The following is a 23,678-nucleotide window of genomic DNA, read 5'->3' as shown; positions in this document are numbered from 1 at the left end:
CTGTCTCAGCCTCCCGAGTAGCTGGCATTACAGGCATACACCACCATACTTGGCTAATTTTTGTATTTTTAGTAGAGACGGGGTTTTACAGTGTTGGCCAGGCTGGTCTCCAACTCTTGACCTCAGGTGATCCACCCGCCTCGGCCTCCCAAAGTGCTGAGATTTCAGGTGTGAGCCACCGCACCCAGATGGTTCCTGGAATCTTAATTGCTCAATATGTGTGTTTTGGAAGATACCTAAAATAGCTGGCCAGTTGTTCTTACTTGGGAGCGGAATCACTCCCAGAGGGAAGAGAGTGTTTTTGTTGTTGTTGTTGTTGTTGTTTATTTATTTATTTATTTGAGACACAGTCTTGCTCTGTTGCCCAGGCTGCATGCAGGTGCACGATCTTGGCTCACTGCAACCTCCACCTCCCAGGTTCAAGTGATTCTCATGCCTCAGCCTCCCTAGTAGCTAGGATTTCAGGTGCCCACCACCACCCCCAGCTAATTTGTGTGCATGTGTGTGCGTGTGTGTGTGTGTGTGTGTGTGTGTGTTTAGTAGAGATGGGGTTTCGCCATGTTGGCCAGGCTGGTCTTGAATTACTGACCTCAGGTGATCCGCCCACCTCAGCCTCCCAAAGTGCTGGGATTACAGGCATAAGCCACCATGCCCAGCCAGTGACTGAGAGATATTACTGTCATTAGCAGACAGAGGCCAGGCATGCTGAAGGGCTCAACTGCATTGGACAGTATTCCTTACCTAAGAATGGTTCTCAAATACTAGTGGCACCTTCTTTGAGAACCACTGTATTGTTTAAAGACAACCTATTCTGGTTTCTTGTCCAGTGGCTAGGTACATGGATGAATGAATTCACAATGACAAATATTTTTAAAACATTCCTTCCTCAAGGCGTAATGCAAGATTATTATTTTTATTATATTATATTATATTGGTTATTCATTATTGTGTCACAAATTACCCCAAACCTCAAGGGCTGAAAACAACAAACATTGATCTGTTTTTGGGTTTTGGAATCTGCCAGGTGCTTGCCCAGTTTGTTCTGGTTGAGGGTCTCACATGATGCAGTGATGAAGGTGTTGACAAGGGCTGCAGCAAGGAAGGAGCTGGCTCCTCCAGGCTCACTCAGTGGCTGTTGGGAAGCCTCAGTTCCATGGCACATGCGCTTCCACGTGGTGGCCTTACAACACAGCAGCCAGACAGACTCCTCCAGAGAGAGAGAGTGCCCAGGATAGAAGTTGCATTTTTTTCTAACCTAGTCTTGGAAGTGGCATCTCATCATGTTCCCCTGTTCTGTTCAGGACAATGAGTCAGTGAGTCCAGCCCACAGTCAAGAGGGGAGGATTATGCAAAAGCATGAATACCGGAGTCAGAGGTCACTGGGGCCGTCTTAGAGGCCACCTACCACAAATACAGAAGAAAGTATTTTACAAGACCAAATGAGAACCACTTCAGGTTTAACAGGGATTATGCTTTTCCAGATATCATTTGAGGATGTGGCTGTGGATTTCACGTTGGAGGAATGGCAGCTACTTAATCCTACTCAGAAGAACTTGTACAGAGATGTGATGTTGGAGAACTATAGCAATCTGGTTTTCTTGGGTAAGAACATTCTTATGTAACTTAGTGTATGGCCAGTAACTGTTTGGCCTGTGAGGTGTTTGTTTATTTTGGATGTAAGTTTTACATGTCAAAGATTATTTGACTTGTATACTGAATTGAAAGATTTTCATTAACTTGCTTTATTTTGCAGCCTTTGTAATAAAACATTCTTCATATTTAAGACTCTTAGCCCAAGCAGTTAGGCCCAAGTCCTCTGTGTTTCCAATCGACAGGTTTTCAAATTCTCAAACCTGATGCAGTTTTCAAACTGGAACAACAAGATCCATGGATAATAGATCAAGAAATCCTAAAACAAAACTTTTCAGGTGAGGAATAATCAGGTTTATGAGATACAGGGAACATTTAATCTCAGGTTTTTGATGATAGGTGGGCACTTTTAAAGTGTTTATAAAACTGTGTATAAAGTTCCTGAATCTTTAGAGTTGACTCAAGATTGGTGACGTGAGTTCTTCATGATTTTTAATGGATGTGCTCCATAATGTGGTCTCCACATCGGGATGTGTCTTTTCTCCATGGAGTTTATGATGAAATGTATCCCTCTTATTCAGTGGCACAGATTGGTGGCCATTTAGAACCCCACTTTCTTGGTTAAGTCTCTCTTTATGAATTCATAATTTTTTTTTCTTTTAGATAACACTGATTGCCTTTGAGTTTATTTAAACTTCAAACTTTTATTATTTTTCTTCTCTTCCTCTAATTTGATATATTTCTATTTTAAAACCACAGAGAGTAGAAGATGAACCCACTGATATAGAGTGAAAATCTAGGCTGGGCGCAGTAGCTCATACTGTAATCTTCATGCTTTGGAGGCTGGGGAGAGGGCAAGACATGACAGTCACTTAAGGCCAGGAGTTTGAGACCAACCTGGGCAACAAAGCAAGACCCCATATCTACTACTACTACTAATACCTAATAATAATAATAATTCAGCCAAATATGGTGGTGTGCACCTCTAGTGCCAGCTACTTGGGAGGCTTAGGTGGGAGGATTGCTTGAGCCAAGGAGCTGGAAGCTGCAGTGAGCCATGGGTGTGCTAGGCAACAGAGTGAGACCCTGTCTCTAAAAACAAAAACACACATAAAAAAACCCTAATACGTTAAACATAGTAAGGAGATTTTGCTTCTTACCTTCCTCTGTACAGACTAAGGATTTTCAAATCAATTCCCAGTGCATCTTTCTGGTACATTTGATGTTTAACTTCTCTAAAGCTTCTCTCTCATCCCATCACATAGTCCAGTGGGTTTAAGTCCCCATTACCTGCTGTGTGATATTTAATCTCCGTTTTTGTTGAAGAACCTCATGGTATGGGAACATCTTATCTCTCCACTTATTTTTCTATGCTCAAGAGTCATTGTTAACTCCATTTGAGCTAGATTCGTGCTCAAGAGTCATTATTAACTCCATTTGAGCTAGATCATGCTCAAGAGTCATTATTAACTCCATTTGAGCTAGATTCTTCCTCACTGCTCTTCTGAAATTTTTCTCTGCATCTGTGCCTCTGATTATGGTACAGTTTCCCCAGGTAGACTTCACTTTGAGCTCTTTTCTTCAACTTCAGTGAATGTTCCTTGACTCGCAGCTTTCTCTGAAATCTCTACCCACGTAGCATCTATAGTATAGTAACTCAGGCCTGATAAGACATTATCTGAAATTCCTAAAACAACTAGTCCTGAGATTTTTCCCCATAGAGATTGCCAGTAATGTAGTCTGTGTTCTCTGTGGAATTTGTGGTATGTACTTATTTGATTTTTAAAAATTGGTTATTATGGAGCCAGATAAGGAAAGGTCTTGTTTATCAGATGTCTTATCAGATGTCTCTTCAGTAGAAAAGTTTCCATCTAAGCATCTACCTTGGGAAATATTTATTTAAAAAATTTTTTTGAGACAAGGTCTCACTTTGTCACCCAGGTTGGAGTACAGTGGTGCAGTCACAGCTCACTGCAGCCTCAACCTGTCTGGACTCATGAGCTCCTCCCACTTCAGCCTCCCCAGTAGCTGAGACTACCACCACACTCAGCTAATTTTTAAAAATTTGGCTTTTTTGGAGAGACAAGATCTCACTGTGTTGCCCAGGCTAGTCTCAAACTCTGGGCTCAAGTGATCCTCCCACCTTGGCCTGCCCAAGTCCTGGGATTACAGGAAGAGCCATAATGCACAGCAGGGAAATATTTCGGGTTACAGATGTCTGGGCACCATTCCCATTGTTGTTTAGGTCTGAGTATGTGCAGTTTGGAAAAGCTGTAAAGATAGATGTTATGTTCCCCTATTAATTTAGAACCACTTCTCATGTGGAATGAGAGGAATTGAAATGAGTCATGAAATAACTTTGTAGGATTTTAATTTAGAAGACAATATAAAACCATAAAATATTTAGCAATGCAGTATTTGAACATGAAGCATTTGTGTTAAAGTGCAAAATTAATTCTCAAGATTAATAATACCAAAAGGAACGATATTAGAAGCTCAATGACAAGTGAATAATAGTTATCCTACCTATATTGAAGGCTTATTATGTGCTATGCAGTGGGGGCACATTAGTGAAAAAGACAAACCTGTTCCCTACGCTTATACAGTTTACATTCTACTGGGAGAGACACGAGTAAGAGGATTACCTATTTGATAAGTACGATGAAGGAAAGAAATAAAGAGGGTATTTGTTGGTGTGCCATTAGAATGACATTTTGGTGGGCGTGACATGGTGGCTCATGCCTGTAATCCCAGTGCTTTGGGAGGCCAAGACAGGAGTATTGCTTGAGGCCAGGAGTTGCAGGCCCACCTGGGCAACATAGCAAGACCCCATCTCTACAAGAAGAATATTAAAAATTAGCCAGGTATGATGGCACACACCTACAGTCTCAGCTACTTGTGTGACTGAGGTAGAAGGATCACTTGAGCCTGGGAGTTTGCAGCTGCAGTGAGGTGTGACCCTACCTCGTCACTCCTTGGGCAACACAGTGATATCCTGTCTTTAAAAAATCACCAAATACTACATTTACGCCTGTACATAAACTACTTTATTATTGTTTATCATTTAATCCATTTATTTGGATAGACATATTTATTTATTTATTTATTTATTTATTTATTTATTTATTTTGAGACGGAGTCTCGCTCTGTTGCCAAGCTGGAGTGCAGTGGCACAATCTCAGCTCACTACAACCTCCGCCTCCTGGGTTCAAGCGATTCTCCTGCCTCAGCCTCCCAAGTAGCTGGGATTACAGGCGCACACCACCATGCCCAGCTAATTGTTGTATTTTTAGTAGAAATGGGGTTTCACCATGTTGGCCAGGCTGGTCTCGATCCCTTGACCTGGTGATCTGCCTGCCTCAGCCTCCCAAAGTGCTAGGATTACAGACATGAGCCACCGCACCTGGCCTGGATAGACATATTTTTAATCTCATCTTGATTTGATTTTAATTTAAAAGTATTGTTTTTCTTTTTTCCCACACCTTATAAAACAATTTTCTGTAAACTCTTCAAGTGGATCTCACACTTATCTACATATGACTCTTGCTTTTGATCTTCAAACTTCTTTGCATAGTCTTTTTCATCTCAATAAATAATATTATCATCTTTGTTTATGCCCGAAACAGTGAGTCTTCCTTTAATTTTTCCATATCAGCAGTTGTGCTTCCTCTGAAATTCTATTTTCTTTTTGAGATGGAGTCTTACTCAGTCACCCAGGCTGACGTGCAGTGGCTTACTCTCGGCTCACACAACCTTCGCCTCCCGGGTTCAAGTGATCCTCCCACCTCAGCCTCCCAAGTAGCTGGGACTACAGGTGTGTACCACCACACCTGGCTAATTTTTGTATTTGGGTAGAGATGGGGTTTCACCATGTTGGCCAGGCTGGTCTTGAACTCCTGGGTTCAAGTGATCCACCCACCTCAGCCCCCTGAAGTGCTGAGATTCCAGGTGTCAGTCACCACAGCCAGCCTGCTTCATCTGAAATTCTGATGTCTGAGAATTAGATGAGGCTTTTCCCCCCCTAGAAAAGAGTAGTTTTTTGGGTTTTTTGTTTTGTTTTGTTTTGTTTTTGAGCCTGTGTCTCACTCTGTCTCCTAGGCTGGAGTGCAGTGATGCAGTTATGGCTCACTGCAACCTCAACCTCTCAGGCTCTAGTGATCCACCCCCTCTGCCTCACAAGTAGCTGGGACTTCGTGTGCACCACCGCACATGGCTAATTTTAGAAAAAAAAATTTTGAAGAGACAGTTTCTCCATATGTTGCCCAGGCTAGTCTCAAACTCCTGGGCTCAAGCAGTCCTCCCGCCTCAGCTTCCCAAAGTGCTGGGATTGTTGGTGTGAGTTGCCACCAGGCCCAGCCTCGTTTTATATTTGAGACCATGCCAGATCTTTTCATCTCGCAGAGTACTTCCTGAGAATATTACCCCACAACTGCTAGTAAATAATATCATCAAAAAGTCAAGTAAATAAACCTTTAAAATATGCAATAAATGGTCTTGTAGAAATCACAAACAATTGTACTTATTAGATGAAAATATCTGTTCTACTATTATAAAAAAAATTATTGTGGTTAGGAGTAATTTCCAATGACAGCATTACATATACATAAAATATATACTTTATAGATCCAATTAAAGGAGGATGAATGTGAAGAAGTTAAATAAAAGTGTTGATACTGAGCTCTGGAGAACTCTTGGATAATTCCAAGAGGAAGTTTTACTGATGATGGTGAAGTTATTGATATCAGTGATTTAAGTAATGATCCTGAATAAGAATATTTTATAAATGCAATAATAGTACAAAAAAATGTTTCTTATCTTTCAGGTGTAAAGTTGATATTGTACATTTATTCTGCATTATATCCCTTACTTTTTCTATTATACCATTCAACAATATATACTAATGTTGCATTTTTATGTTTTTATTATTCACGTTCATAAATATATTACCTCACTTCTCTGATCTTCTGATACTAAGTTCTGGACACATAGTAGATAATCGTAGATTATTGTCAAAAAAGTAAACTAATCACTTCAGTATTTGATTGGAAATTGCTCCAGGCTCTTTCATCTCATGATCACTGTTCTTTGAGTATATTTAATATTTCCTTATTTAAAAGTTCATGTATTTAGCCAGGCATGGTGGCTCACGCCTGTAATCCCAGCACTTTGGGAGGCCGAGGCAGGCGGATCATGAGGTCAGGAGATCGAGACCATCCTGGCTAACATGGTGAAACCCCATCTCTACTAAAAATACAAAAATTAGCCAAGTATGATGGCGCACACCTGTAATCTCAGCTACTCAGGAGGCTGAGGCAGGAGAATCGCTTGAACCTGGGAGGTGGAGGTTGCAGTGAGCTGAGATTGTGCCACTGCACTCCAGTGTGGTGACAGAGCGAGACTCCCTCTAAAAAAAAAAATAAGGCTGGGTGCGGTGGGTCACACCTGTAATCCCAGCACTTTGTGGGGCTGAGGCGGGTGTATCACGAGGTCAAGAGATCGAGACCATCCTGGCTAACACGGTGAAGCCCCATATCTACTAAAAATACAAAAAATAGCCAGGTGTGGTGGCACATGCCTGTAATCCCAGCTACTCAGGAGGCTGAGGCAGGAGAATTGCTTGAACCCGGGAGGCAGAGGTTGCAGTGAGCCAAGATCACGCCACTGCACTCCAGCCCGGTGACAGCACGAGACTCCATCTCAAAAAAATATATACAAATAGTAAAAATAAAAGTTCATGTATTTAAACATTTGTAATTTAAAAATTCATTTTCATTTCTGTTAAAATTGTCAATGCCCAATAAGTACACATTATTTGAGGGAATTTTAAAAACTGGGATTATGGTGCCATTTCAGAAGCTTTATGCAATAAGCATAATAATTGAAGGAATTACACAGTATGGTTCATTTTTTCTCTTTTTAGAAGTCTGGCTAGATAATCCCAAAATGTGGCTCCGAGATAATCAAGACAACCTTAAAAATATGGAGAGAGGCCATAAATATGATGTTTTTGGAAAAATATTTAATTCAAGCGTAAACATTGTTCATGTAGCAATGAGATCCCATAAATGTGGCACAGGAGAAAAAAGTTTGAAATGTCCTTTTGATTTGCTTATTCCAAAAAATAACTGTGAAAGAAAGAAAATTGATGAACTCAATAAGAAATTATTATTCTGTATCAAACCTGACAGAACCCATGGTGGAATAAAATACTGTGATTGCAATACATGTAGAAAATCCAGCAACAAAGAGCCATGGCACACTGCTAATCACGTAACACACACAGGAGTCTATTTATGCATGGAATGTGGCAGATTTTTTAACAAGAAGTCACAACTTATTATACACCAGAGAACTCATACAGGAGAGAAGCCCTATAAATGCAGTGAGTGTGGAAAAGCCTTTTCACAGAAGTCACTGCTCACTGTTCATCAAAGAACTCACTCAGGAGAAAAACCACATGGGTGCAGCGAATGTCAGAAAGCTTTTAGTAGGAAGTCACTCCTCATTTTACATCAGAGAATTCATACTGGAGAGAAGCCGTATGGATGCAGTGAATGTGGAAAAGCCTTCAGTAGGAAGTCGCAGCTTAAAAGACATCAGATAACTCACACAATAGAGAAACCCTACAGTTGCAGTGAGTGTGGGAAAGCATTCTCCCAGAAATTAAAACTCATCACACATCAGAGAACGCACACAGGAGAGAAACCCTATACATGTAGTCACTGTGGAAAAGCCTTCTTTTGGAAGTCGCAGCTTATTACTCATCAGAGGACCCACACAGGGAAGAAACCTTATGCATGTAGTGAGTGTCAAAAAGCCTTCAGCAGGAACTCACTTCTCATTAGGCATCAGAGGATTCATACAGGAGAGAAGCCCTACGAATGCAACGAATGTGGTGAAGCCTTCATCAGAAAACCACAGCTGATTAAACATCAGATAACTCACACAGGAGAGAAGAACTATCGATGCAGTGATTGTGAAGAGGCCTTCTTTAAGAAGTCAGAGTTAATAAGACATCAAAAAATTCACTTAGGAGAGAAACCATATGGATGCATTCAATGTGGGAAAACCTTCTTTGGGAAGTCCCAGCTCCTAACGCATCACAGAACACACACTGGGGAGAAGCCTTATGAATGCAGTGAGTGTGGGAAGGCCTTCACCCAGAAGTCAAGCCTGATATCACATCAGAGAACACATACAGGTGAGAAACCCTATGAATGTAGTGAATGCAGGAAAACCTTCAGTGAGAAGTCAAGTCTCATTCATCATCAGAGAACCCATACTGGAGAAAAGCCTTTTGAATGTAGTGAATGTAGGAAAGCTTTTGCCTGGAAGCCACAGCTTCTTAGGCATCAGAGAATTCATACAGGGGAGAAACCCTATGAATGCAGTGAATGTGGGAAAGCATTTGTTCAGAAAGTGCAGCTCATTAAGCATCAAAGAAATCACACAGGAGAGAAAACCTATGGATGCAGTGATTGTGCAAAAGCTTTCTTTGAGAAGGCACAGCTCATTATACATCAGAGAATTCATACAGGAGAGAGACCATATAAATGTGGTGAATGTGGGAAATCTTTCACAAGAAAGTCACACCTTATGAGGCATCAGAGGATTCATACAGGAGATAAATACTATGGATGCAATGAGTGTGGGACCACCTTCAACAGGAAGTCGCAGCTTATGATACATCAGAGAAATCATATAATATAAAAATCATGAGTTTGGCAAATGCAGAAAGATTGCTATCAAATGTCATACTTTCTGACGCTTTTGAGGATGCATATGGGAGAGAAATCCTATTGAGGCAGTGACTGTTGAAAAAGCTTGAATTGAGGAGTCAGGAGTCACTAAGCAGAATTTAGAAAGAGAAGTTTTTAAAAAGTAAACAGTGTAAAAAAAGTCATCTCCCAGAAGACACTACTCGTTACATATTGGATGACTCATTGAGGTGAAAACCTTATTAGTGTTGTGATAATAGAGAAGCTTTTAGTCAAAAGTCAGTTTATTAAATGTTTAGAAGACCTAAACAGGAAGAAAATTCTATTGTTTGTTATAACAAAGTGGAAGATTTCAAGAAAGGACAACTCACTGTACACTTGAGAATAATACCTACAGAGGTTCATACTGAAGAGTAGTCTCAATAATGTAAAGAATTTGACAAGCATGATGCTATTGAAATAGTTCTGTAAGGAAGTGGTGTTCTTTATACATAAATTATTACAAAAAGCAGTGAATTGTAAGTGTGAGGTGTGTTTACTTAGAAGTGAAGAGTTCTGCTTTCTGCTGTGATGGAATAACAAGGGTCAGATTTCCTCTCCTGCCTTAAACAACTAGAAGCTGTACAATACATATAATATATAATGGTTTTTAGACATAGGACAAGCACAGGTTTGTGATCCTCAGGAGACTGCAGACAGAGTGAGGTGAGCACCATGGTTTCTCAGCTTGCCCCCGCATGGCAGTTAGTAGACTGCAGTTCAGGGAAGGGAAACAATAAATCTTGCTGAATTGAAGAGACAGGATTGGCAGTTGGGGAGGCCACAGCAGCTAGAATTTCCAGGGGAAAGTACTGGAGAGGTGGGATCCTGTTAGATACATGGCTCAAGAAGTCTGCTGGGAGTCCCCTGAGTCCTTTGACTTAGTACTGACTTGCACTGAGGCCAGGAAAAGAAGCACTGGAAAGCAGCAGGCTGAACAATTCCTGGAACTCATGCAGGGCTGGGAATAGTTTATGTTCTCAGCAGCCAGAGTGCAAACCGATTCTAACACATGGAGCATCAGGTAGAATTTTCAGAAAGGTTTTGTTTAGTAGTGCAGCTAATTAGCTCTAGATTAGAAGCTACTCTGGACCTGTAGTGTCCGACATCCAAAAAAACTAATCCGGTATGCAAAGAACCAATAAAATATGACTTATAACCAGGAGAAAAATCAGTAGAAACCCAGAAAAGACAGAGGTGATGGAATTAGTAGACAAGGATATTAAAAGAGCTATTGTAAATATAAAGTAGAGGAAAACATAAGGTTGATGAAACCTGAGGTATAAGAGATATTTTTAATGGCCAAAATGGAGCTTCTAGGGATGAAACAACTTCTGATTTTGTTAAAATCCCAGGTGGAGAGATTAGATACAGAAAAAGAAAAAAAAAATCAATGAACTTGAAGAGTAAGAATAAAAACTACCAAAGTGATATACAGAGAGAAAAAAAGACTTAGAGAAGAGAAACAGAATAGGAAAACCATTACAGTGGTGTAATATATGTGTAACTGGAGTCCCAGAAGGAGAGGAGAAAATGAAGAGGCATGAAGAAGTATTTGAATAAATAATGGCTAAAGATTTTCCAAATCTGATGAAAACAATACCCCCACATATTCAAGAAGCTCAAATGACCTGAAGTAGAATAAACATAATTTATATCACAGCAGTGCACCTCAGAGTCACATTCATGAAAAGCACTGATAAACAGAATAATTTTAAAACACCTTGAGAAAAAAAGATAATACATATACATGAACAAAGAATGGCAGCATATTTCTGGTGAGAACTATGCAAGTTATGAGACAATGGAGTATTATCTCTAAATTCCTGAATGAAATAAACAACAAACCCTGCAACCTAGAATTGTTACATCAAAAACATTTTCAAAAATGAAGGCAAAATAAAGACTGTTTCAGACAAACTAAATCAAAGGAAATTTTATTGCCTACATGTAGACCTGTCTTCGGGAAACATTAAAGGATGTTTGAGGGCAGCAGGAAAATAATACAAAACTTAAGTTTGGGTCTGTACAAAGGAATGAAGTTCTGAAAATGGTGAATATGTGGGTAAATATAAAAGATATTTCTCTCTTTTTAAAATCTTTTTAAAAGGGAATTGGCTGCTTAAAGCCAAAGTAATGATAACATATTTGGAGTTTATTTAGAAGTAAAGTTTGATGATGATAACACTTAAGTGTGAATTTTTAAATACGGTTGAGTAGACTGCATCATCTGAGTCAGAAGCCTATTCCTTCAGGGCTCGGGGTAGCTTTAATTTGTACCAGGCACATGACAGAAATTGTATGTGTTGTGGATCTGCATGTGTGCTGAGTATTCCCTATTTCTTCGATCCCTTTTCCCTCATTTTCTGCTCTGCTCCCCCCCGAGGCTGTCTTCTAGAGACTGGAGTTTCTTCATAGGTTTGAACAGTGGGAGATACCAGAGGTGGGAGGAGAAAAAGTTGTTTATTACCGTTCCCTTCCTCCTGCCTGGACCATGGTTTAGGTAGCTTCTGTGTTCCCGTAAGGATACAGCTCCCTTTGGGAAGCCCCATCTATGGCTGTAGATCTCTCGGTTTCAGTTGACACCATTCCCTCTCCATGATCTTCAGACTTAACTACTACTGGGTGCTTCCCCAACCCACTGGTTGGGTGTCTAATTGTGAACACATATTTGTAAATAGTGCCTTTATTACTTGTTCTTGAGTTAATATTTTGAGTGTGCCATTTATTTTCTGTGCCATCTGTTAAATGATGAGCATTTAATAAAATTGTGATAATCAGTTATCAGTACAAGTGCCTCATAGTGCATAGGCTGAAATGTCTCAAGATTCCCCACACTACATATCAGTATTTTCTATCTGTATCTGGACAATGCAGTAGAAATTATAACAAATACAAAGTTCTTTGTGCTTTTCTGCTGCATATGTCAGTGGCTCTGGAGATTGTTACCATCTGCTACATATATAAATGGACTTGCAGTTATTACTAAGCTCCTCTTCAGTAATAGAAAGACTTATGAAGTCTTTTACTACCTCTGGGTTAGCCAAACAACCTTCAAAAAGCATTGTTATTTAGGTTAAATATCCATGGACAAGAAACAAGATAATCAGTTACTGAGTGAAGAAAGATGGGAAAGATGTCCCATACTTCCCAGCTCTCTAAAGTGTTATGCTGTACAATTAAAATATCCCTGTCCCATCATCTGCTACCATTCGTTGTGTATAATTCATGTAATCTCTAACCTGTGGGCAAGTCTTTACCCTTCAGTAGTCAAGATTACCTTAGAGACTTCGTCCACGAATCCACACCACCTTTCCCATCAGTTCTCTCCAGAAATATGCTGCCAAAAAGAAAATCAGCTTTTCTAAGATCAAGCCAGAGTTGCTTCGCTTACAACCTTATGGCGCTAATGCATTAAGTTGAAGTCGACTGCCAAAGAGGCCCAGCAGAGGGCAGCACCCCTGTCATTTTTTTAATTTCTCCTTTAAGAATTTTGCTTTCGTTTGTATTCTGTCCACCAGTCATTCTCTCCAGCTGGACACAAACCTCCTTTGAAGGGAAATAATTGCCATTAGGCTTCACAGTAGTGCTTTTTCCTTTCACTTGGATTTGCATTTTAACCTGCATTTTGAAGATCTTTATACATGTTTTCTATTTCCGACAGTGCCAGGAGGCTTCATTGACATTGTAGTCTGTGTTAATAAACTTGTGTATCACTCTGCTCTGATCTTTTAGGAATTAACTTGCAAATGAAATGAATATGTTGGGACTTTGGCATAATTTGAATATAGCATTGTGAGTTGTGATTGTCTCTTCTGAATTGTGCTGTAATAACCTGTGTATGAGAATAAAATGGTTTCCACCATCAGGATTTTCCCACGCCCCCCTTTGTTTTGCCATAGACTGAAGGGAAAACGCCATTCTCACTCTCCTTACCTTAGAAAATTTTATTTGCCTCATGATGACTGTCTGCCGCTTAGAAGTAGACAAAATAAATTCTCATCACTATTTCATAAGAATAAAATTCAAATCAGTAATATCCAAAGTAAGTTTTCAACTGGGGGTGGTGTCTCACACCTGTAATCCCAGTGCTTGGGGAGGCCAAATTGGGAGGATCGCTTGAGCCCAGGCGTTTGAGACCAGCTGGACAACATAGCAAGACTCATCTCTACAAAAAAAATTTTTAATTAGCCATGAGAGGCTGGGTGCAGTGACGCACGCCTGTAATCCCAGCACTTTGGGAGGCCAAGGTGGGTGGATCACCTGAGTTCAGGAGTTCGCGACCAGCCTGACTAACATGGTGAAACCCTGTCTCTACTAAATACAAAAAAATTAGCCGGGCATGGTGGTGCATGCCTGTAATCTGAGCTACTTGGTAGGCTGAGACAAGAGAATCGCTTGTACCTGGGAGGAGGAGGTTGCAGTGAGCCAAGATCACGGCATTGCACTCCAGTCTGGGCACCAAGAACAAAACTCCATCTCAAAAAAAAAAAAAAAAATTAGCCATGATGGTGCATGTCTGTAATCCCAGCTACTTGGGAAGCTGAGGCAGAAGAGTCACTTGAGCCCAGGAGTTCAAGGCTGCAGTGAGCCATGATGGGGCCACTGCACACCAGCCTGAGTGACGGAGTGAAACCTTGCCTCTTAAATGAATAAAAATAAAGTAAGCTTTCTTCAACAAGTTTTCTTCCAACGCCACACACTCCATCACCATATTAATTTATTTAGTATGTAGCAGATTTACTTTGAGACCAAATCTGTGAAGTTGGTGATGATATTTAATCATTCTTTATTTCCCTTATGGGATCTTTGCAACTTAGAACACAATTATTACTCATTGTATCCACGTCATTTAACATCTTGTCAGAATGCTAACATTAAATAAACCAGGCCAGGCGCGGTGGCTCACGCCTGTAATCCCAGCACTTTGGGAGGCCAAGGCGGGTGGATCACTAGGTCAGGAGATTCAGACCATCCTGGCTAACACGGTGAAACCCCATCTCTACTAAAAATACAAAAAATTAGCCAGGTGAGGTGGCCAGCGCCTGTAGTCCCAGCTACTCAGGAGGCTGAGGCAGGAGAATGGCGTGAACCTGGGAGGTGGAGCTTGCAGTGAGCCAAGATTATGCCACTGCACTCCAGCCTGGGCGACAGAGCGAGGCTCTGTCTCAAAAAAATAAATAAATAAACCAGGCGCTGGGCGCAGTGGCTCACGCCTGTAATCCTAACACTTTGGGAGGCTGAGGCAGGCAGATCACAAGGTCAGGAGTTCGAGACCAGCCTGGCCAGTATGGTGAAACCCCATCTCTACTAAAAATGCAAAAATTAGCCGGGCTTGGTGGCGCGCATGTAGTCCCAGCTACTCCAGAGGCTGAGGCAGGAGAATCGCTTGAACCCAGGAAGCCGATGTTGCAGTGAGCTGAGATCACACCACTGCACTCCAGCCTGGGTGACAGAGCGAGACTCCATCACAAAAAAAAAAAAAAACAAAAAACAGGGAACACCAAACTTATTTAGTGATACCTAAATCTTGAAATGTGCACAGCAAAAAGAATGTAGCTATCAAGGCATTCACTGTTAAGATGAAAAGAAATGTAAGTGAAGGGACATTTATAACTTGAAGTTCTCATTTAAGAATTACTGGCCAGGGCCAGGCGCGGTGGCTCATGCCTGTAATCTCAGCACTTTGGGAGGCCAAGGTGGGTGGATCACGAGGTCAAGAGATTGAGACCATCCTGTCTAACAAGGTGAAACCCCGTCTCTACTAAAAATACAAAAAATTAGCCTCGTGCGGTGGTGGGCACCTGTAGTCCCAGCTACTCAGGAAGCTGAGGCAGGAGAATCACTTGAACCCCGGAGATGGAGGTTGCAGTGAGCCGAGATCGCGCCACTGCACTCACTGTGGCCTGAGCAACAGAGCGAGACTCCATCTCAAAAAAAAAAAAAAAAGGCATTACTGGCCAGATGTGGTGGCTCATGCCTGCAATCCCAGGACTTGGGGAAGCCCAGTTGGGAGGAGAGGAGAGCTTGAGCCCAAGAGTTTGAGGCCAGCCTAGGCAACATAGTGGGACTTTGTTCGCCACAAAAATAATTAATAAAACAAGTAAGCATTCCTATCACTAAAAATACTTAAAAAAACAAATCAAGCTTAAACTTACAATAGGGGGTGGGAGAAGTGAATTAACTTTTTATTTTCATTAGTGCATGCTCATGTGAAAGGAGCAGTTAGGCAATGGAGTGTTACCACTGCAGCCACGCAGGTCTAGTGTAGATTCGTCCCCAAACCATGGTATTTGCCAGGCAGCTCTGAAGGTATGAACAAGGCATGTGCATTGTGTCCTGTTGTGTGTCATGTGTTTGTATGAAGCAGATTCTGTCAGAAGATGATGTTGGCTGAGATGTGGGCCAGCTGTACTTCACTGCTTCATTATAAGGGTAAGGCTGGCCAGGTGCGATGGCTCACGCCTGTCATCCCAGCACTTTGGGAGGCCAAGGTGGGTGGATCACTTGAGTTCAGGAGCTCAAGAGCAGCCTGGCCAACATGGCAAAACCCTATCTCTACTAAACATACAAAACAAAAAAATTAGCCGGGTGTGGTGGAGCACCTGTAAACCCAGCTGCTCGGGAGGCTGAGGTGGGCAAATCGCATGAACCCAGGAGGTGGAGGTTGCAGTGAGCCAAGATGGCACCGCCACTGCACTCCAGCCTGAGCAACAGAGTGAGACTCCGTCTCAAAAAAAGAGAAAACAAGGGTGGGGCTAAAAGGCTAATAGCTATCTGAAAATGAGCAGCTGTTTTTCATTCTGTGAGGAGCATCTTGTATAAGCTGTAGCGTTTGATCCACTCATCATTGCATGGGCAGCTGTGCGAGGTCAGACCTGTTACTGACACTTCCTTCTGTGCTCTGTTTGAAAAGAAAATCTCTGTACGCAAATGTTAACTGAGTAAACTGTTTCATGAATTCATATGTGTGAGTGTGATCATTGGGAGCAATTTGCAAATAAACTCTGGTTTCCATTCCAACCAGGTATCCCCAAATTAAATCTGAATTCTCATCAGTTTTCAATTTGTTGTAATCCATATGCATCCAGATACACCCCCACACCCAAAGAAGCAGCTGTTCCCTTTCAGTTTCTTGTCTGTTCCTTTTATCCTCAGTGAGAGTGTGAGCTGAAATGTCTCCAGCCTGATCCTGTCTATTTACCCCCTTCCTTGCAGGACCACCCACTTCTGTTATTTTTTTACACCCCTTTAACTTTCCTGCTTTAGGACAATGAACAATCAGCTGTCATTTGGTCCATCCCATAGGCAATTATGTGGGTTTGTTTTCTAAAGCACTGGTAACTATAATTAGATGGTTCAAATAATATTAAAAACTAGTGTTTTCTATGGCACAATTATGCATTTGTCAAAATATACACAACTCTCCCAGTGCAGTGGCTTATTCCTATAATCCCAACTACTAGGGTGCCAGAGGCAGAAGGATCACTGAGCTCAGGAATTCCAGACCAGTGTGGGCAACATAGCAAGACTCCATCCCTTTTTTTTTTTGAGATGGAGTCTCACTCTGTCACCCAGGCTGGAGTACACTGGTGCAATCTCAGCTCACTACAACCTCCGCCTCCCAGGTTCAAGGAATTATCCTGCCTCAGCCTCCCAAGTAGCTGGGATTACAGGTGTGCACCACCAAGCCCAACTAATTTTTTGTATTTTTAGTAGAGACAGGGTTTTGCCATGTTGGCCAGCTTAGTCTCAAACTCCTGACCTCAGGTGATCCACCTGCCTCAGCCTCCCAAAGTGCTGGGATTACAGGTGTGAGTCACCACACCCAGCCAAGACCCCATCTCTAAAAAAAATTTTATTTTTAGGCTGGACCTGGTAGCTCAAGCCTGTAATCCCAGCACTTTGGGAGGCCAAGGCCGGCAGATCACGAGGTCAGGAGTTTGAGACCAGCCTGGCCAATATGGTGAAACTCCATCTCTACTAAAAATACAAAAATTAGCTGAGCGCAGTTGTGGGCTCCTGTAACCCCAGATCCTCTGGAGGCTGAGGCAGGAGAATCACTTGAACCCGGGAGGCAGAGGTTGCAATAAGCCGAGATCGCACCACTGCACTTCAGCCTGGGTGACGGAGCAAGACTGTCTTGGAAAAAAAAAAAAAAAAATTTAGCCTGATGTGGGAAGCTGAGGTAGGAGGATTCCTGGAGCCCAGTCCGAGGCTACAGTGAGTTATCACACCATTGCACTCTAGCCTGAGCAACAGAGTGACGGAGTGAGTGAGATCCCATCTCTAAAACAAAACAAAAGCAAATACAAATAACTTGATATAAAAAAGTAGGCCAGGTGCGGTGGCTCACGCCTATAATCCCAGCACTTTGGGAGGCCGAGGCCGGTGGATCACAAGGTCAGGAGATCAAGACCATCCTGGCTAACACGGTGAAACCCCATCTCTACTAAAATATTAAAAAAAAAAAAATTAGCTGGGCGTGGTGGCAGGCCCCTGTAGTCCCAGCTACTCAGGAGGCTGAGGCAGGAGAATGGCATGAACCTGGAAGGTGGAGGTTGCAGTGAGTCGAGATAGTGCCACTGCACTCCAGCCTGGGCAACAGAGCAAGACTCTGTCTCAAAAACACACACACACACAAAAGAAAACACACAAAAAAGTAGATTTTACCCTTCTAATGTGTACATTAGAAATAAGGAAAGATTTTTAAATCAGTAATTTAAGTTTCTATCTCAGGAAACTAGAAAAACAAGTGCAAAATAAATCCAAAACAAGTGCAAGGAAGAAAATGATAAAGAACTGAAGTCAGTGATTGAAAATAGGACAACTAAAAGCTCATTCTTAAAAAAATTAACAAAAATGATTAACTTATAGCAACATTGACAGAAATAAAAAGATACAAATCACCAGTATTAAAAATGAAATAAATACTTTATTACAGACCTTGCCAACATCAAAAATAAAAAAGGATCTCTACTAACAACTTCACACTTATAAATTCAACAGCTTGGAAGAAATGGATTAATTTCTTAAAAGCCACAAACTACCAAAACTCACTCATCATGAAGTTGATTATCTGAAAAGCCCTATATCCAGTAAAGAAATTGAACTACTAATGATCTACCCAAACAGAAATCTCTAGGCCCAGATGGAGAACTGTACCAGTCATTTAAAGAATGATTTATACCAGCTTTACGTGATATTCCAGAAAAATAGAAGAGGGGGAATATACCTCTCAACTCATTTTATGAGGCCAGTATTACACTACCCTGATAACAAACCGAAGACAGCATGACTGCATGCACACACGTGTGCACACACAACTACAAGCCAATATCTGTCATGAACTTACATGTGAAAATCCTCAACAAAATATTTGAAAACAAAGTTCAAAATGAATCCCACATGACCAAGTGGGATTTATTCCACATATGCAAGTGTAAGTTGAATATTTCAAAATACATCAATGTAATTCATCTTTAAAACTGTACAGCAGGCCAGGCGCGGTAGCTCACGCGTGTAATCCCAGCACTTTGGGAGGCCGAGGCAGGCAGATCATGAGGTCAAGAGATCGAGACCATCCTGGCCAACATGGTGAAACCCCGTCTCTACTAAAAATATAAAAATTAGCTGGGTGTGGTGGCATGCGCCTGTAGTTCCAGCTACTCAGGAGGCTGAGGCAGGAGAATCGTTTGAATCCAGGAGTTGGAGATTGCAGTGAGCCGAGATTGCGTCATAGCACTCCAGCCTGGGTGACAGAGCAAGACTCCATCCCAAAAAAAAGAAAAAAAAATTATAAAATGAGCAGTAGACATTAACAGATATTTCACTGAGAAAAACATACAGATGACAAGCACATGAAAAAACATTCACTATCATTAGTGATTTGGGAAATGCTAATTCAAATCACAATGAAGTGCTACTACACACTTATCAAGATATCAAGATGGCTTAAGTAAAAAATAGTCTGAGGCAGGAGAATGGCGTGAACCTGGGAGGTGGAGCTTACAGTGAGCCGAGACTGTGCCCCTGCACTCCAGCCTGGGCGACACAGCGTGACTCCGTCTCAAAAAATAAAAGAAATAGTGACAGCGACTGGGTGTAGTGGCTCATGCTTGTAAGCCCAGCACTTTGGGAGGCTGAGGCAGGTGGATCACGTGCTCAGGAGTTCGAGACCAGCCTGGCCAAGATGGTGAAACCCCATCTCTACTAAAAATACAAAAATTAGCCAGGCATGGTGGTGCGTGCCTGTAATCCCAGCTACTCGGGAGGCTGAGGCAGAGAATTGCTTGAACCTGGAGGCAGAGGTTGCAGTGAGCCAAGATCACGCCATTGCACTCCAGCCTGGGCAACAGAGCGAGACTCCATCTAAAAAAAAAAAAAATAGTGACACCATCAAATGTTGAGGGTACATAGAAGCTGTATCACTAATACATTACCAGTGGGAGTGGAAAATGGTACAGCAATTCTAGAAAACAGTTTGGCAGTTTCTTGTGAATTAAACATCAAATTACCATATAAGCTAGCAATTGCACTTTTGGGGATTTATCCCAGATAAATATATTTTCTCACCAAAACCTGTACACAGATGTGAGTATCAGTTTATTTGAACAGCCAAAAACTGACAATAAGGTAAATGGTTAAACAAATTGTGGCATATACATATGGAATGCTATTCAGGAAAATAGACTACTGATATACACAACAACTTGGATTAATCTCTAGAAAAATACACCAAATGCAAGAAATCAGTCCCATAAGGTTGCATATTGTATTATTCCATTTATATAACATTTCTGAAATCATAACCTTTTTAATGGAGGACAGATTCTTGTGTTGCCAAGGTTTAGGGATGGGGATAGAATGGTGGGAAGTGGGTAAGTGTTGTTATAAAAGATCCATATGTTGAAAACGTCAAAATGCTTATGAGAGAAATAAGGGAAATTCAAATCCTAAATAAATGGAAATATGTATCATATTTGTGGTTTGGAACAATAAATATTAGAATGTCAGTTCTCTCTATATTTACCTATAAATTTATTGCGATCCCAGTGGAAATTCCAGCAGGAGTTTTTGTAGACATTAACAAGTTAATCAAATTTCTTTGGAAAAGCAGAAGAAACTAGAATAGCCAATACATCTTTTGTCAAAGGGGAACAAAGCTGCAAGACTCGCACTCCCTGACTTCGAAACTTTAAAGATACAGCAATCTAAACATTGTGTCAGAGAAAGGATAAACACATAGATCATGGACCATAATAGAGAATACATAAATAGACCTTCGTGTATATGGTCAATTGATTTTTGACAAAGTTGCAAGGGCAAATCAATGAAAATAGTGATTTAAAAGAATGGTGCTGCAACAATTGAAAATCAATATACAAATGAACCTCAATCCATAACTCATCCCATATTCAAACTTAATAGATGAAGACTTAAATGTAAAACCTTCACTTAACAAAAATTCTAGACATTGCACCACAGCAAAGATAAAGATTTTACCACCAATAAACCCTCAATGCAGGAACTTCCAAAGATTGCCATCAGAGAAAAGTAGTGGGTGAAGCCAGCAGGTAATACATGTGAACCTAAACTAGTATTGGCTATGTAAACTAACAATAATAATGTTATGTTAGTGGTTATGCAACAAAAATAATGCAGAACTAAAACAGTGAGTAACATGGTATGTGTTCAGGATGATCAGAGATAAAAATGTTGGGATGCTGGGTGCAGTGGCTCACGCCTGTAATCCCAGCACTTTGTGAGGCCAAGGCAGACGGATCACCTGAGGTCAGGAGTTCCAGACCAGCCTGACCAACATGGTGAAACCCTCTCTCTACTAAATACAAAAAATTAGCCAGCCATGGTGGTGGGTGCCTGTAATCCCAGCTACTTGGGAGGCTGAGGCAGGAGAATCGCTTGAACCTGGGAGGTGGAGATTGTAGTGAGCCAAGATTGTGCCACTGCACTCCAGCCTGGGCAACAAGAGTGAAAACTCTGTCTCAAAAAAAAAAAAAAAATTGGGGCCAGATGTGGTGGCTCACACCTGTAATCCCAGCACTTTGGGAGGCCGAGGCTGGTGGATCACCTGAGGTCAGAAGTTTGAGACCAGCCTGACCAACATGGAGAAACCCCGTCTCTACTAAAAATACAAAAATTAGCTGGGTGTGGTGGCAGGCGCCTGTAATCCCAGCTACTCGGGAGGCTGAGGCAGGAGAATTGCTTGAACCTGGGAGGAAGAGGTTGCAGTGAGTCGAGATCACGCCATTGCACTCCAGCCTGGGCAACAAGAGCAAAACTCTGCCTAAAAAAAAAAAAATTGGGATGCCTCTCTGTTGTTTATGGAGAGAGCAGATTAAGTGATTACCTTTAGACTTTGTTAAGTATTGTACACATAGCAAACACCTTAACATTAACACTTAAAAGAATAGATATTGAAAACGGAAGTGAGATAGCTTGATTAAATCCAAAAGAAGATAGAAAATAATAAGGGATAAAAAACACAAGGCCAATGGAAAGCAAAAAGTAAAATGATAGAAATAAACATAACTGTATCAATAATCTTTTTTTTTTTTTTTTTTTTTGAGACGGAGTCTCGCTCTGTCGCCCAGGCTGGAGTGCAGTGGTGCCATCTTGGCTCACTGCAAACTCCGCCTCCCAGGTTCATGCCATTCTCCTGCCTCAGCCTCCCGAGTAGCTGGGATTACAGGCACCCACCACCACGCCTGGCTAATTTTTTGTATTTTTAGTAGAGACAGGGGTTCACCATGTTAGCCAGGATGGTCTCAATCTCCTGACCTCGTGATCTGCCTGCCTCGGCTTCCCAAAATGCTGGAATTACAGGCGTGAGCCACCGTGCCCAGCCAACTGTATCAATAATCACAAATCACATAAACTCATCGGTTTAAAAGCAGAATGTTGCATTATGCTTTAAAATATTCCATGTATATGTTTATAAAATAAATGCATAAAAATGTTATCAAAAGACTGAATATGAGTGGAAAAATATATACCTGGCAAACATTAATTGGGTAACATAAGCTTTAGGGAAACTATCATCAGGAATAAAAAGGGTCATTATATAAGGATAAAAGTGCAATTTGCTATGAAGATATAATGATTCTATGTTCAAAATTTCAAATTAACATAGACCAAAGAATGTATTATACAAAATAGGACAATTAGAGGAATAAACTACAAATCCACATGACCATTTGGAAATTTTTGCACACTTTTCTTAGGAATTGATAGAGCAGGACAGCACATAATTGGTAAGTGATCTAATTTGGCTGTGTCCCCACCCAAATCTCTTCTTGAATTGTAGCTCCCTTAATTCCCACATGTGGGAGGGACCTGGTGGGAGATAACTTGTTTTGGCTGTGTCCCCACCCAAATCTCATCTTGAATTGCAGCTCCCTTAATTCCCACATGTTGTGGGAGGGACCCTGTGGGAGATAACTTGGTTTGGCTGTGTCCCCACCCAAATCTCATCTTGAATTGCAGCTCCCTTAATTCCCACATGTTGTGGGAGGGACCCGGTGGGAGATAACTTGGTTTGGCTCTGTCCCCACCCAAATCTCATCTTGAATTGCAGCTCCCATAATTCCCACATATTGTGGGAGGGACCTGGTGGGAGATAACTGAATCTTAGGAGCAGTTTCCCTGATACTGTTCTCATGGTAGTGAATAAGTCTCATGAGATCTGGTGATTTGACAAGGGGTTTCCTTTTTGCTTGGTTCTCTGATTCTCTCTTGCCACCAACATGTCAGAAGTGCCTTTCACCCACCATGAATATGAGGCCTCCCCAGCCACATGGAACTGTGAGTCCATTAAACCTCTTTTACTTTATAAATTACCCAGTCTTGAGTATGTCTTTATCAGCAGCATGAAAACAGACTAATACAGTAAGTATATGAAAAATTTGATTTACACAATGAATACGGTGGGTTTAACTGATATAGGACACCACACAAAATGGGATATAATCTAAAGTGGCACTTACTGGAAAATGCATTACCCCAAATGCCTCTATTAGGAAAACAGGATCAATGGAAATGTAAGTGTTAAGCATCCAACCCAAGAGATTAGGAAGAATCCTAGAAAATATCCAAATAAAAGTAGCAAAAAGGAAATAATGAAGATGAAAATGAGAATTACCAAATAATAAATCCACATCTAAAAGCTTCTTTTTTGAAAAGACTAATGAGGCAGGGCGTGGTGGCTCATGCCTGTAATCCCAGTAATTTGGGAGGCCAAGGCAGATGGATCACGAGGTCAGGAGTTTGAGACCAGCCTGGCCAACATGGTGAAACCCCGTTTCTACCAAA

The 23,678-nt window shown here is 41.3% G+C and overlaps 1 protein-coding gene across 12 annotated transcripts in view; it reads left to right on the top strand.

The window, feature by feature from the left end:
- Positions 1 to 13,215, top strand: part of ZNF605 (zinc finger protein 605) — a 34,818-nt gene extending 21,603 nt beyond the window's left edge. For 8 of the 12 annotated variants that reach the window (XM_002824025.5, XM_054528479.1, XM_063712377.1 and 5 more), the window contains 3 exons: positions 1,482 to 1,602; positions 1,836 to 1,928; positions 7,511 to 13,215. In XM_002824025.5, coding sequence (XP_002824071.4) covers positions 1,482 to 1,602; positions 1,836 to 1,928; positions 7,511 to 9,300 — 2,004 coding nt within the window. In that variant the 3' untranslated portion in view covers positions 9,301 to 13,215. The remainder of the gene's footprint in view (positions 1 to 1,481; positions 1,603 to 1,835; positions 1,929 to 7,510) is intronic. The other 4 variants (XM_063712380.1, XM_063712379.1, XM_063712378.1 and 1 more) reach the window with 1 other exon arrangement.
- Positions 13,216 to 23,678: the final 10,463 nt, after the last annotated feature.

The sequence above is a fragment of the Pongo abelii genome, chromosome 10 (assembly GCF_028885655.2).
Source record: "Pongo abelii isolate AG06213 chromosome 10, NHGRI_mPonAbe1-v2.0_pri, whole genome shotgun sequence".
NCBI classification, from domain to species: domain Eukaryota; kingdom Metazoa; phylum Chordata; class Mammalia; order Primates; family Hominidae; genus Pongo; species Pongo abelii.
This window is presented reverse-complemented; position numbering and strand designations above follow the sequence as displayed.